This window comes from Bacillus rossius, chromosome 3 (assembly GCF_032445375.1).
Source record: "Bacillus rossius redtenbacheri isolate Brsri chromosome 3, Brsri_v3, whole genome shotgun sequence".
In the NCBI taxonomy this organism is placed as follows: Eukaryota; Metazoa; Arthropoda; class Insecta; order Phasmatodea; family Bacillidae; genus Bacillus; species Bacillus rossius.
In genome coordinates, this window is record NC_086332.1 from 39273983 (window position 1) to 39290806 (window position 16824).

The 16824-nt window shown below is 36.0% G+C and overlaps 1 protein-coding gene across 1 annotated transcript in view; it reads left to right on the forward strand.

Moving 5' to 3' along the window:
• Positions 1-3090: 3090 nt before the first annotated feature.
• The window catches only part of LOC134531429 (zwei Ig domain protein zig-8), a 686659-nt gene continuing 672925 nt past the window's right edge, over positions 3091-16824 (forward strand). Inside the window, exon 1 of the mRNA XM_063367131.1 lies at positions 3091-3816. Coding sequence (XP_063223201.1) covers positions 3732-3816 — 85 coding nt within the window. The 5' untranslated portion in view covers positions 3091-3731. The remainder of the gene's footprint in view (positions 3817-16824) is intronic.

The following is a 16824-nucleotide window of genomic DNA, read 5'->3' on the forward strand; positions in this document are numbered from 1 at the left end:
TTAAGATCGGGATGGAAGCAGCATGCATGAACCACTTGGAACTTCTATTGAAGTATGACAGTAAAGCGGCAGGCCTAAGAATGGCCCCAAATTTAACATATAAACATGTGCAGCCAAAAAATTTCCAGAAAATGAGTGTTACTCTCATGAAGCAGGTAACTAAAAATTGCTGTACAAATTATGTAATTTCCATAATGCAGTTATTCATAATAAAATTTCCACACATCAAAATTTAAGCGATAATGGTACTTGTCATTGTTTTCTTTACCGACTAACTACCAGAGGCACTAATGAATTTATGAACACAATTTTCTTTTGCTTCCAAGAGCATTTTTGGGAATGAAATGGGAAATATGGGCTCGGCCAATTTATTCACATCCTGTGCACACAACACATTAAAAATTATTTTGTAAATTAAATATATATACTTGTTTTATTAAATAAGTACACAAAAATAATTTTATAGACTATTCATAAACTGCACTTAACAAAAATAAAGATTTTCCTGTATTGAAACATTAAAAATACTTAATGATTCTTTATTTCTTATGTAGACACTTCTTGGTTTCTTGGAGTATATTTACACGTGGGAATTATCCACCAAATATCAGCCAGAATTGTTTCTTTCACCATCAACAGCCTGTGGAATAAGAGTAATGATAACATCAATCATTGAGTTGTCACATACACTTAATTCTATTGGCTTTCGTTACCTTCTCACATCAAAGGTCAACCAAAACATATTGGAGGTATGTATTATTTAAAAAAAAAACATTCATTGCTGACTTTTTAAAGCAAATAATAGCTAATTAACTAATCCTTATGTGATGTCTATAGGAAAAGTTCAATATTGCAATTGGAATTTAATTTTTTTGCCTTATAAAATTTTCAATAACTATTTTTGAGACCCCAGAAAAAAATGTTATGAAATGCAGGAAAGTAATCAGTGTTGAAAATGAAAAATAGGGACAAATTTATGGACATATCAATTGTAGCATTCCCTGCCTCTGAGCACCTGGTGACGACAGAGAGGGCAGGAGCAAGAGACACTACATGCCAAGGGACAAATTAATTCTAGTGCAGGCTTAGTAATACAAATACACATATTATTTCACTGATTTTTCCAGCACAATTTGATATATTTAAAAACAATCAGCTAGTAATTTTAAAACGTGATAGTTACAATTGCTTATATTACTTCTCTAAAACATGTGTTTTGACTTCAGTGAAATTCCATTGAAACATAAAAAATACAGCTTTGGTACTTCATTATAAAAGTTCACAATTTTAAAGCATACTACATGGATATAGAATTATATGTTTCAATTAAGTGTGGTACTTTGCAATGAGATTTCAATTTAATAAACAAATAATTAAATTGAGGCCATCACTTACAGCATAATAAATAAGTAAATTAAATATAAAAAAATCCAACTTAAAACCTTTACACATATCTACATGGTGTATTCTCCACTCTTATGAAGGCAACCATGTGGTTGAAAATTTGAATTATTTTGTTTGTCCCGTTTCCATTTTAATAACTAATAGTTCTGCAACATACACATAAAACTAACCTAACCAATCATTCACTCCATTTCACAGTAATTTTAATGTAGCTAACCTAACGTTTCTACATGTTAAAACAGTATACTACAATAACATAATTTTTAAAAAATATGTCAAGAATTTTTATACTGTGTAAATGGTTGGTTAGGTTTTTAGTAAGCTGCGTTTAAAATACTTAAATAGTGGGTGTGGACAGTTGGTTAGGTTGGTTACATTACAACGATTGAGATATTAAAATAGTCAGTTGAGTTAGGCTAACTACAAAAAAAAATAGTAAAATCGTTTAGTTAAGAACCGCCCCTTTAAACTACACATCAAATGGCATTGATCTAATTATTTAATTTTTTTAATTGAATATATTTTCCATCCTGCTTCACATAGTGCTTGAAGATTAAGCACAAAAGGAACAACCATTTACCTACCACATTTTATCCCTATTTCAAATTTCTAAACAAGCACAAATGCTGCAAGTAGATGGGTGCACCATACAAGCTCACTACACCCATAGTTTTGAAAACCAAATTTCACAGTGAAGCGATGAAAAGTTGAAAAAACAATTATTTTTCTCTTAAATATCTTAGTAAATCACCAACGTTTTGTGTCCGTAAATTTTAAATTCGGACTTGCTGTAACTGATAATGGAATATGGTATGTAAATTGTATTAGTGGCATGAATCAAAATTACGTTAAGCTTGGAAAGACTGTCGCATATCCCGAGAAATCAGTCGAATAATAACCAAGTGAAAGGTTGTTTATGTTATGCTTGCTATATTAACAAGTAAATCTGTAATTGAAGTACAAAGCTTACCTGCAGGTAAACTGAAGTAAGGTAAAGTGAGGTCATGACCTCAACTTCACTTTAGTTATTATTCGCCTAATTTCCATTAATCCGAGAATCAACAACGTTCACAAACTAAATAGTATAGATACTGTGATATCAAACCGATAAAAACACAAACAAGCACATCTTTTTTCATCCAGACATAACTTACCTCAAATATTTGCTTACCTTCATAATATGCAGATTGCTCGCGGCGAAACATAAACGCAGTATAGCTTTTATTTACGTACCCAAAAGGCACAAAGTTGTGAAATTTACACGTTCTTAACGGAAGACTTGTTCAATATAATTCTTGCAAACAAAAAGCACATAACTAAATACCATACCGACTATTTTATTTGACTTCAATGCGGTTCTCTCACGTTCACCCTCATGGCAGTGTGTAAAATGTTACCCTTTCGCTACGCCAGCGCACCTAGCGGCAGAATTTTTCCCTGTGCCAAACTCGCCCATAAGAAAACCCGTTTTCTTCCTAACCTGTAGTAGAATTAACCTTAGTCCCGGTAATTAGAGTTTCTACCTCGTGGTCGAGCGTAGCTTGGCTGTCCTCTCTTCTCTTCCCCTTCGCCAGGCGGGCTGCGCGCGCAGCGATCTCGGCGCTTCGGCGAAGATCGGGTGCTTCCGCCACTCTCCCCCCCCCCCCCCCTCAAGGGCCAGCCGGAGAGCTCGCGGCCTGTCTCCCTGCGCAGCCGTGCGGAGCGCTGCCCGTCGCGTCCCGACACGGCGTCGGAGTCCCTAGCGCCCTTGCGAAGTGTCCGGGGCGCCCTTAGGCGGAGGAATCGACGTCCTCGGCGGCTGCCGCGTTATCGCGAGAGCCCTCCTTTGCCGCGTCACTTCGGCAGGAAGCAAAGACTCTTCGAACTCTCAACTTTTGGAAGGGGAGAAAAAAAAAAATATATATATATACTATAATCACAGAGTGACATGAGAGAGAAAATCGAAATCCTCGAGCGCGCCTCCACCGCATCGCTCGAAATGGGACTGTTCTCCGTCGGTCCCGTCGGCTCCGGGGACAAGCAGAGCTGCGCCGACAACTCTTAAGCGTCGAGCTTGCAACGTTCCGCCGCGACATCTCCGCGCGTGATTGGAACTCAAGAGACGCTCTGGGTAGGTTAGCTTTTAGGGAAACTTAGAATTCAGTGTACATATTTCTGAAGTGTTGTTTGTGTTTTGGAAGTGTTGGACTCGCGATCTGGGAGGATCCATCGTCTCGTGGCGTGTGAGTGAACCCAGTTGTACCCACCGTCGGGACGAACACGGCATCTGAGCGGACATGGGAAACTCCAGCTGCACCAAGTGTCAGTCGTAGGGAAAAGTGCACGAGATGGCTTTGACGTCGGCAGCGAGCAACGCGCGGAGAGGGTTGGTAGCTGGGTTGCTGTTCTGCAGTGTTCTGGCGAGCTGTCACGGTGAGTCACCAACTGCTGCTGTCCTGTCCCGCAGTTCCGTTTACAATGTCTCTATTCCATTGTTGGGTGCAATGAAGGACTGTGCATAATGTTCATATTTACCGACCAAATTCAAATTTTTAAATTGACACAGTAGTCACCAAAGGTTTGTTGCGTTCTTTATATACTTACTAAGAGTGTCAACAAATATTCTCAATTGGAATAAAATAAAAATCAATTTAAAAATTTTAAAAAATTCAGGGCAAAATGACACCATTTATGAGAAAATAAATTAAAAATTGAATTTCAAAAATATTTGCAATTTTTTAAGCCTTTGCAATGCAGATGAGCGATATAAAATTCATAAATGCCCAAAAAAAAAATTTTAACGAACTCATCTACCTTCAGCTATAAAATAAGTAATTCCTTAATGCATGCATTTTTGTTGCGTGGGAAAAAAATGGATTAAAATTTCGATGATGTCTTCGACAATTATTTTTAGCACAGAGCGCTTTTTTTGACATTCACGTAATTCTCAAAAGGAATAACAACGAATTTGGAAGATTCACAAATAATATTAAATACTAGAGCCATTGCTTAATAAGTACGAAATTGTAGCGACAAATCACGAAAAAAAGATATGCAATTATAAAAATTTAATGAAAGAAATTAAAGAAAGATATTTTGACAAGGTATTGAAAAAGGACAAAAATTCACCATTAATAAAAGTGTTATTTGTATGAGATATGGAAAGTGAATATTTTTTCTAAAAGCTTTTCAGAACACTGAATTAACATGTCAATGCCACCAGCTCATTTTAAACAGTTTTAGGAAATAAAAGACAATATTTTCAAGTTTCTAGTAAATAATTTACCTCAATAGTCCATTTAGAAAGGATCATTTATAAAGGAATTTTATTACTAGGTGCCATAAATCATAATAAAATCAAAATAGGTAAACACATCTTCAACCAGTAAAGTCCTTCTAAACAATAATAAAATTAATTCCAATGCTATTTAATGATCATGCAACACTGCAGTATACCAGTTGTCACAAAAAAATATGTGTGAATGATAAAAATGTTTCATAAATACAGGGGTCACAATAAAATTGGGCATTCGGACAAGATATCTAAGTATTTCACTTAGACATCTGGATTAAAATATTAAACTTTGATTGATTATTGACTAACATTCCTAATATAATCACATATACAGCTTCTGCATATATTGTCTTGACTAGTCCATATTTGCATTCAATTTTTTCCTTACACTGAAAAAGTTATGAAATTTGGTGGTGATTTAGAACTTTTGTGGCGGGTCATCAAATGGTTAGCAGCCATTCTATGCTAGTCACTAGTACCTCAATCAAAACCTTAAGTTGAAAAGGCTTAATTTTTACAATGCATTTCTTTTTTTTACTTTTTACATTGTAGTAAACGGTCAATTTCCCGCCATTAATCGAGGGCAAGTTAAAAGCACATGCCACGAGAAAAATAATTTACAAAACATTTCTTCCAAAAAAAACTATTTTTTTTTCATAAAAAACCCGCTACATGGAATTTTAATCTTCAGAAAAAATTTCGTAGAATATGTGGTCGTCATTAGTATACATAAAACAATCAACCGTGTCTGTAGTCTACGCAGTGGGATATTATTGAGTGAGAATTTAACTGATTAGTTATTAATTTATTAGAAGAATAAAGTTGAAAATAAAAATCTTTTAGTAAAGTTTGTTACAATAATTTAACATTTTATCTTAAATACCAAACCAAATGATTCTGTATATTCCTGAAATTTCCTACTGTAGAATGAAGAGTTAGGGAAATCCAACCAATCACATGTTTACTTGATGTAATTTACACACAATAATAACGCTTCATAATAAACTTCAACGTAAAAAATATCCACACTTCTGAAGCTTTTTAATATGGCATTGGTTTCAAATTAAAGTAAAATGTCTAGTTACGCTTCAAACCTGTGTTTCGTTCTTAGGTGATGGTCTGCCACATAAATCATAGCCTCAAAACACTTCAGCGCAATATAGTTAATAATTATCTTTGTTTTCACAATAAATGAAAATAACAATTTAATAAAATGTCAGGAAAACATTATATTTAAGATTGAACATTAATATTTCTAAAGAGTTCAGAAGTAAGTTGGAAAACATCTGCTTCCCCACTATGAATCCAAGGTGCACATACATCTAGTTTTAAAACGTTGCGTGGATGATGAACGCTTGTGAACCTTAAATTATTAATAACCTTCCCAATAAATTTAAATTTCTTATTTTTATTCTATAATTTTAAAATAAGTTATATATTATGAGTTTACAAACTTTCCATAATTTTTAACATGTGTCTCTTGTTAACATTTAGTTATTTGTTGAACTAGCCTGGAAGAACATGATAATTATTATAAAACAATGAGAACGGGATACCGCATCTCTCCCAACTAAAATTTACTAATTCTTTGTATTATACTCTTGTTATATGTAATTTTAATATCACACTCATCACTTCTGCCAGTGTGTTTTGTTTGTTTTGACGTACGAAAGCTGGAGGTAGATCGTTAAACTGAATGGTTTGTATATTATGCACCAGGTTCGTTTTCATATATAAAATTTTTGTAGCATTGGTTACTTTTATATTTATCGAAAGAACGGATGCAGTGATTTCTAGGTTTTTTTTTCGTGAAGCTACTGAAGTTCTTGAATTTAAATTTTTGTACATATTATTTTACTCTTACACAAAACAAAAAAAGACGAATAATCTGTGCCTAAAATATTTCAAACGTAATAGCAAAATAATTCACTTCTCACCTTTCTCGTTTCATGAATTAGGCTACCATTCTTAGAATGTTTAATTTTTAATTGTTTGGTTATTGGAAATAAGCTGGCGCATGTAGTGAATCAATTAGAGTATTTTCTTATCGTTATCATCCATCCCATTTTCTTATCTTTTTTCACGCGAACAGAAACATTAATATTTATAGAGATTATACCACATAAAATGGGCACGCTGTTTCTGGGATCACTTCTGTGAAGGAACACAGCCTGCTTGTGTTGCATTATTAAACCCTACGTGTAAACAACGCCCGTGTCGTAACAGCCTCAGATATGATCGTACTGCATATGAACCGCCATGAAGGTGCAGTTTTTTTTTCTCTTCTAGCTTCAGTTATTCGTGAAGAAAACCAATAAGAGACCCTGGAACGTTTACCGTTTCTATACATAGGGACCTTTATGTGGCGCATTGCGCCGAATAAATTTCGTTCCTAATCTTCAGCCAGACGCGTCTGTGTGCATGATACACGTCATTGTGCTGTACATTCAAACAATATTTAGTTACAACTGAAGGAAGCCTATGACACACGTTATTTTAAGCGAGACGTTAAAAAAAACGTTTACTACAGAATAAATTATGTTTGTACTTACAAGCACAACTTTGTAACATTAGATTATCGTGCTAAATGAAATAAAGTGATGAAATGCTTAAACGGTTTTTATCTAATTGCTATAATCACAGTACTATTACGGGTGTGAAAGTAAAGATAATTATCCTTTTATTGAGAGTATGTGGTTTTTATCCGCCCGAAAAATAAAATCAAATGTTTATGTGAAAATGTTTCTTGTCATTAAACACGAATCATACAATCGATAATCATTAATGTTATTTTTTTTTTTTAGTGGACGTGTTTCTCATGAAAATTTTTACATCAATTTTAAAATTCATTGGATAAAAATGACTGTGCGTGGACATATTTAAAATAAATAAAATATAAACTTAGTGAACAAATCGTTTAAAAAATGCAGGAATATTATCTGATATTATTACCAGGAACGGTGAAATCAAGGCGCGATGGAACTTGAAAAACTATAAAATGCTGAAATCAGAATAGCGCGAAGAGTTCTTTGCGATGGACTTGAACATTATTCTAGCCAATCATGTTAGACACATCCGTGACGTCAGCGCGACATAAATGACGATATTTTATACTTCCATCGCGTCGCAGGCGCGATGCTACTGATTTGAACTGATTTAAACGGTATGTTGTTACTACTATTATTATTATTTGGGCATTTTGTTAAGGTTTTGTTTACTTAAATTTATTTGGACAATGTCTGAAATGTGTTCACGCATGGTAATTTTTACAATTAAGTGCTAAATTTTAGTTCGCTTTCATATGTTTGTTGCGAATGTGATGGCAAGACAAATTCTTTCATTTAACGTCTATTTTTGCTCGTTGCTTGGGGAAGAAGTGAGAACCGCATGATCTGAAAGACGCGATATCTTTTATGTTGCATCGCGTTTACGAGTCGCGCCCCGTTTCGCGATTATGAATTCAACATTATAGGCAAGGTTGTTGATTCCGCGAATTTTGTCGTGCCGATGTCGCGTGTGTCAAACGTGATTGATAAGAAAAATAACTTTATTCGCGTCTCTGTCGTCGCGTCACCCCCGTCTCGATGCGTAACACCAGCTTAACGCCACACCGCAAAAGTTATTTGTGTTTACCAAAAGCTAAAAAAAAAACAAAAGCAATCCTAAACTTACAGTAGTTTTCCGATGCATTATCTTAATTGAAGACAATGTTGCAACTTTATACATCATAACTTTATTTCACTTAACACTATCACTTTCAGAAGACAAATATTACAACCCATTTAGTCAGTTCCTAGATGTTCCGTAGCGTTATTTGAGCACCAGTTTAGTTTGATATTTATGGTTATCGTTTTTTTTCAAGTTTTTCCTTCTTTTAGGCGCGTTATGAAAAAAATGATGAGCGTGAATTTTTACGAAGCGCACGCACCACGCAACGAAAAAAAAGCTACATAAAAAAAGCTACATAAAATTAAAAAAAATATATACTTACACTTTAGTCTAATATTGAATATGAGTCTATATAATTAAAAATATTTATATATTGTACGTATTAGTGAAGATATTGCTTTCATAAATTTTAAAGTGTATATAAATTTTACCGTATGTATAATTTATTGATAATATGACTTATTAAATTATTTTTTAATAAATAGTTAAAATTATTAAATTTGAATGAACATTCAACAAGTTTATTGATTTCACTGTTAATTAAAATTTATCTAGATTATTTTACTAAATTATATAATTAATTTTATACACGTAATTATATTAATAATGAATAATGAGCATTTAATGAAATTTTCTATTTTTATTGAATTAATATTTTACCAAGCGTATTTATATTATTCCAGTCCTTATATTATTTCATTTATATTATATATTTACATGTAAAATTTAAGTTATATTTTATCATGCCAAGTAAGTTTAACTTCCTATGCGCGTACATAAGCACAATAACACATTATTTATTTATTTTTAAATACGTGTACCGCAGACGGCGTGTATTCAGCATAGGACTCCGAGAAGCACGTCAACCTGGGAACTTCAAAAGACTCTGCGGCGGCTATTTTCTTCTTCTTCTGCGCGGAGATCGATGTTGCTTGACGGGCGGTGATCGCTCCTGGGATGTTACGTCTTGGAACTGCGACAGAGACGGAGAGGCCTGACGCGACACGAAGGAACGCGCTCCCCACCTTCCGTCCACAACCAATCATTTCAAAGGAGGCGGCAGTTCTGAGTACATGGAAACTGAGGGTGCCGAAATATATAGCAAGGAAAAATAATTTACCATCATTCTTAATGCAAAAAAAAAAAATTATAATGACATTCATTAGTTATGTAAATAACATTTAAACACTCTTGAAACTATATTAAACATAGATACTGTTGCGAACGCAGACAGGACCGCGACACGCGCCAGGTTCGGAGCTGGCTGGTGGCCCTGCACAGCCATTGGCGTCACGCGCCGTGACACATGGCGTCCACTGACGTAAGGCATGCAACGCGTGCCTGGCTGGATTACAAGGATCCTCGCTACCGCCTCCCCTCTCCGCTCCCAGTGCATTGTCCCGCCTCGAGCTATTATCGCTGAGTGGCCTTGGGAATTCCGCGGACCGCCGCGTGGAGTGGCGTGAATGGACGCCGTCTTTCTTGGTGTTTCGGGCTTCGGGCGACCCAGGATGACGCCACAGGTACTTAAGCAGTGACGCCGGCTTCTGCGGGAGTTCCGAGCTAGTTCCGAGAGTTCGAAGAGTTCCGCGAGTGAAGGTAAGTGCAACATCGGCGAAGAGGGTGAGAGACCCTCCTCAAGAAAGGTGCGACGTGTAGCGACGGGATCGAGAGAGTGCGATTTAGTGGCGCGAGACTTGTGTGTGGATAGGCGCGAGATAAGGAGCGAACCACTGTTGAGCCTAGCTCCAGTGAGGAGTGTGAACTGTGGAACTTGACAGACATCGAGTGACTTGCGAATAAACATTTTTAAGTGCCAGTGATTGTTGGCAGAATATTTTTAGGTACAATTATATATTAGTAATGTAAATATTTGTAACTAAGAAAACTGTAATAAAACCTAATTGGGATAACCCTTAGGAACCCATTTCTCTCCACATAGGTCGTAACAATACTATATTGCGTCGTACGTGTCAACGTGCAAAATCATTGATACCATCTCTCTCTGACTAATCGAAGCACAAAATTTCTCTTTCGAGTAACTTGCCATAATTTTTGCATGTCATTGGTTTCATGTTTCTTAATTTAGTTTTAGGGTTTTATTATAGTAAATATACTCCATCTCACAACCACTGGTAAAAAATAATTCACGTAAATTTAACGTAAGGTACCTGTCCCAGGTATGACCCATTTAAGGTTTGAATTTAATTTATCTCGAATCACTGGCACACTTACATATAACTTATGTTTACACCTAAAACATTTTTTTACGGATTCCATGCAGTAGCGAATGTTTCCATCAGATCTTTGTCTAGTATAGGAAAAATTTATAAACAGTTGATAAAAACTACAGGTATCTTCGTAGTACTAATTCCGTTTTGGCAAAGCAAATGAAACAAAACCTTAAAATTTCATTGAAAGTAAATCTCTAAGAAGCTGAAAACACTTATTTACCTTAAAAACGAATAAATTTGGTTTTTCTTAGTGCTACCAGCAAACTGTTGACCACAGACATGCGGGTATTAAAACGAACGGGAAAAATTTCCAATTTGTGGACTATATGTTACAAAGCAATATATGTTACAATACAGTCACTAAAATTATGTTTGCCACAATATTTGATACCTATATTTTTTTTGTAAATGCCTTAGCTATCGCGTTATACAATATTTGGCAGGAGTAATTTCGCGAATGGAACGGAAGTAGCATGAAACGGAAAGGTGTAACAATGGTGATGCCGTATGTGGTGGATGGTGTAAAACAAAAAGTTCATTGAGACAAAGCGTAACGTTATGGTATTAACTGTTTAATTTAATTTTTACAGGACTGGCAGTATTTTAATAACATTTCTTGTCAAAACAATGTCCAAAGTCTGTGTTTAATATTAATTTAAAGTCTTTTTTTCAGTTTTATCGAGGCCGTTTCATTATATAGTGTTACCACCACCCTTACTCTAGGTCCGTGATAACAACTCCAGTACGCTGCGGGGAGCTAAGTTAAACAAAAGCGGTGCTTTAAGTGCTGCAGTAATCAAACAACTAGCTCTCGCTTCTAAAAGGGTGCCAGTAAAATAATACCAAACAGTAATGAAATTCAAAAAAACATCGAAGCAGGGAAGTAGAAGAATACGGATAGGCGGTAGCATAAAAAAATACAAAATTATCATTTAACGACTTACTCTAAAAATCATAAAGACTATTTAACATCTCTTGCTAGGAAAATACACGTGGCCTTGAGTTGTTTTGCAAAAATAAAATTTTATAACAGGACTTAACCCCATAAAAATACTTAAGAAAGAAACATAAAAATACCCTAAATTACGCAAAAAAAATAAGAAATATATACACCGCATGAAAATTACGGCTACCGTTTACAAATATTAAAAATTAAAACCTCATCAACATTATCAAAGTTTTTTTATACCAACAAAAAATATGTAAAATGTCAGGTAAGATGTATGTGGCGATTTCTTGGTAAATCCACTGAAGAGTTAATTACGTGGGATTTTAAGCAATCTTATTAACAGTCTCGCGGTTGTAAAGCTAACACTAGTGGTCTCCTTTAAATTGCATGCTTGAAAACACTCGGCGCTGTCGCGGTAATATTCTATTCAAGAAAAAAGTACTGTTTTCCCAGGGGCGTACGTAAAAAGGGCGGGCCAACACTTGAATTGCAAGTCCGTAGCTCGTAGTTGGTTTCTTCCTTTGCGTGTGCTAAAATCGTAGCGCACTACGGCAGCATAGGGAGTGCCCGACGACCAGCAACACCCGGTATTGTAGGGCACACATTCAGGCACTCGCAGGTCTTGAACACCAGCAACCACTTTTTGGAGTGGTTGACCACGGACATGGTTACACAGTTATTTTTCGTTACGTGCGATGTTATCAAAAAATACGTTACGCTCGCGCAAGCCCGGTTTAAAGTATTCTCGCGGAGCGCAGGCAGCTGCTCTCGCGTCTCCCGCGCCGGCCCTAGCTGACTGTCTCTTGTACACACGTTCCCCCTTCTTCTCTACCGCCTGCGCGCGGGAGCACACGTGACCACCTTCCGGTCAACACACTCGATAGAAAATAGTTCCTGCACACGTTATTATCTACCTACCTATTACTAAGGTAGCCACACTAAAATATTAAGCTATAAAAACATCTGACCAAAAATTAATATAATGAAATACTCTAAACGCACTTACAACATACGAAATACCATATAAATTATACTTAACCAGAATATTCCCCGACCTTCCAGACCATGACTTGATGTAGGCTTTTGGACATACTACATCAAGTCATGCACTCCCATTGCACAAATCTTTCAAAGATAACATTCAGACCATTTTTGATCTTACCAACTTACTAGTCATTTCCGTAGGGATGTTTCCAAACAATCCGCTGATTACAATAAATATATTATGAACTAAACATAAAAAAGAATAAAATAAGAATTACAATATAAGTTCAATAAAATATTAACGTCAACAAAAAAATAAATATATTTTAAAACCAGAACGAAACCACTGGTTTCAATAGTCTAACCTCTCGCTCTGCAAATCAAATTAGGCTAATATATAGTCGACGTAGCTGCTCCAGCACCGAATTCTACTGGCGGGTGCGGAAACTACACGTGATTCTTGTCCAGAAATGTAGTTGAGAACACAACGTGTCACTCTCGGCGTTATTTCGAAGAATTATACGTTTAATTTAATGTCCGATTTTAGTATTATGAGTTTATTTGCTACATGAGAACGCGTTAATTTGCTCATTACCGAGGTTAGATGTTTACATATCGCTGGCGAGTACACCGTTTTTTTTCTGTGCTCTCAAAATGTCCGGTGAAGCGCAAAGGTTTTTTTGCCTGTTTACAGCCAATAGTTTATTGATTAGAAGGAAAACCCTGATCATGTGGATCGCGCCAGCCACGGGCAGTCCTGGATCAGAACTATGTCTGCTGGCTCAGAGCGCCCTCGCGACCTGCCACCTCGCGGCCAACTGACAAACCCTCACGCGCTCCGCCGTCGTGATGCCTGAACGTCTGGCTGTACTTCTGGTCAGCTGTGTGAGGTACGGGGCTGAGGCGGTGACTATGCTGGGATGGTGGCCCTAGCCGCTGGTCATTGCCGAAACTATAATACCTTCCCGATCAAAAAAGAGGGAGTGATCCCTAGCAGTTCTTTTTAAATTTATTGCTCTGGAATGTATAAACTAACTGGAAATTTCTCCCACCCTACCTTGATAGGGTTAACATGTGTGAGGGACTGTGAGAATGCCGGCCGTAGGTCGGAACAATCTACACGTCGTACTTTAACTTGTCCATCTAATTTATCGCTTTACAGAGCGTAGGCAAAATAGCTCTAATCTTATATACGTTTTTACAGTCTGGTATCAAGGCTCAATCTCACGAGTCATAACAGTTACTCCATTTTCTTGTCGTTAATATTATTTGAACACTTCTCTTTTAAATCTATGACACTAGCGCTCTCTTGCATCTTATGTTTAGTCACGAATATTCTAAAAAAAAATAATTTTACGTAAAAAATTTAACATAAAAGTGGTGAAAATTCACTCATGCGTTTATGAGAACAATCATTTGCGTGAACTTCGTCAGCTCGAAAAATAACGTTTGGTAAATATCTAATGAGAAAATTTTTGACTAAATCTCAGATGGAAGAGAACTATCGTGATAATTTCCCAGGGAAATCCCTCTAGTTATAGCCGTCACCATTGTGTATGAGACCTAGCTATAACTAATAGCCCGTCGCGTGAAATCTCCAAGAGGATTTACGGACAATTGCCAATAACCGATAATTGCACGCGGCTGTCCACGGATAACTTAGGAGTGCATCTTTAACCTGGATGCGTTTAACCCTTACGTCTTTGTGAGCCTACGTGAATGATTTTACGAGAAACCTTCCTGGTATTTAGAACTATAATTGTAGTCAAATGGTTCGGTACTCATTATAAACTTGTCGATTTTCCACTGTTAGCCATTTTGAGCGTTACGGTGTTATGCAAAACGCTGTCTTGCATTTACTTTTGTGAAAGCGAAATATGCTGCTTATAACTCGAATACCGTTTTTAACGTCACATTCAGCGTACCGAAACCTAAAAGTCACATCACTTACGCCAAGAGTGTAGTGGTGACATTCGTATTTTATATTCCATTACATTATTAATTGCAGTGTATATGCCAACTCTGCTATAATTTTGAAAACAAGCTTTGTTTAGTAAGATTTTTCTTCATAGTAGTATGTATCATGTGCCTTAATACACACGGAAGAATTAATTTGTAGGTTAGTTTAAGCAGAGTGCTAGAGTGCTCATTTTTAAAAATATTGTAAACTTTATTTACTCAAATATTTTGAGTAATTCTTATTCTATCTAAACATCAGCTTCTTTGACAGTTAGAACAAACAAAAAAAACTCGTTTAGCTGTGTGATTTGACAAGCTAGTGTGAGATATGAGATAATATTGTAGCAGATTAAAGTAATTTATCAAGTGAGATCAAAAGCCGTTCCAGGGAAAAGCGATACAAAATCTTGTTTACGCAACAGTGCCATTTGTTTTATTTATCTGCAAGTAAATTGTTCCCATGCACGTAAAGCGAGGCCATCACGGTGGCCATACACACAAATGCTAAAATCTTCTCGCAGTAATCTTCACTCTGTCGCGCGCAGAGTAATTAATTTCCGCGCAGCTTCCCTGTATAGCAACCCAAAACACGTCCAAGAGGGAATACCGATATTTGCGATTGCGGTCCGGGAATTCTGATCGCATTGCTGTGTAGGTGTCTGAGTTTTGACCCGTTTAAATCATTGAACCGTTTCTCGTTAAAACTTTAAAGCCATTCATGAATATTGGAAAAACGATAAGATTTAGTTGGCTGTCTTTGATGCTCTTCCAGTTATCTTTCAGCTAACTTATTTGAATACAGTCAGACACCACCTCATATTCTGTGCTTATCTTTTCACTAAAATATTATCTTCTTTACTTATTGCATTTTTGTCTGTATTTTTTCTTATCATGTTCTTCACTCTCATTTATTAATTTAACTAAACCGGGATTTCTCAAAATTTGTCCAACTAGTCTTACATATTTTGTCACATGTTTTCTAGTGAAATTCTGCCCTTGTCAAATAATTTTGCGCTTGAAAAAAAATTTCTGAAAAGTTATGGAAAAATAACCTTTTTAATTAATCTTAAACTTATACAAAATTACAATATATTTTCCTAAATTTATTTAGTAAAATAGTTAAATACTTAGGAAATAACTTTTCTAACTTCCATTTAATGACTGTGAAAGCTAGGAATATTTAATAGTGAAATACAGTTCTATTTTAGCTACTAATTACCCGATAAACTACCAGCATATGAATGTAGCACTACAGTTTCCTAATTACATTTGAGATAATGAAACTTTTTTTTTTGGGTCAACAAAATCTTTTTGGTACAAAAATTATTATTATTTTTTAATCAACTGTGTATGTTTATTTTGACATATGCTAGCAAAAATATATACTTCGAGGGCAAACAATTCTTCTTCTCAGTGGAACGTGGAAGAGGCAGTTTAAATCACGGGATGATACTTGCAAATCACTGTTTTCCCCGTCCCGGCTGCAGACGCCGAGAGGGCACTAAAACCGGGACGTCGCCTTCCGAGATAACGACCAGGCCGTGAAGAATGTCTCGCGACCGCCGCACAAGCACAGCGAAAAACCGCAAACTTCTGTCGACTCTCGGCTCGAGCCTCAGAGAGCTTCCTTCTGGAGATTTAACACAATTCCTTGGACACACGCCATTGCAGTTTTGCACTGATTGTCGTGGGGAAAATTCATAAATGCAAAATAAGAAATGAAAATGAAAACACAAACCCACGGATAACAAGCCTAAATCTGCAGATGTGAAACGTATAAACCCAATTAAGAACCTAAACCGGTATTATGAACAAAACCACGATGACAGCACACACGCAAGCATTCAAGAATTCGGTGGAAGAAATTTGGTGATGAAAAAAAAAATACTAACAGCACAGACGAACACATTGGGATAACAATGACGAGACAGTTTCAACAATAACAGTATATAAAGACGGACAACAAACGCTAGAAAACGCACCAAAGATACGAACAAATCGATGAAGAAAAACTTATTATTATCAGCACACCGACGAACACAGTAGGTTTCCTATGAAAAAAAAATACAGTTGCGACATTTCGGAAACTGGCATCTGTTCCCGTCATCACGCACAAACAGACTGAAAATCTTTTCCAGATTGTTTTCGACTGGCGAACTATTTGAACTAACGCAGGACATGATTTCGCGATTTCTTGCACTTGCAAAGTTGAAGCAAACTTATAATGTCAGTGATTGAAAACTGCTAGATCATTCGAATTACCTTAGGTTTTAGAACATTTATAACTGAGTTGAAGGTGTCGAATTTCCCGGATGAGAAATTGTTGGTAGAAATTAATTAAAAAAATATAT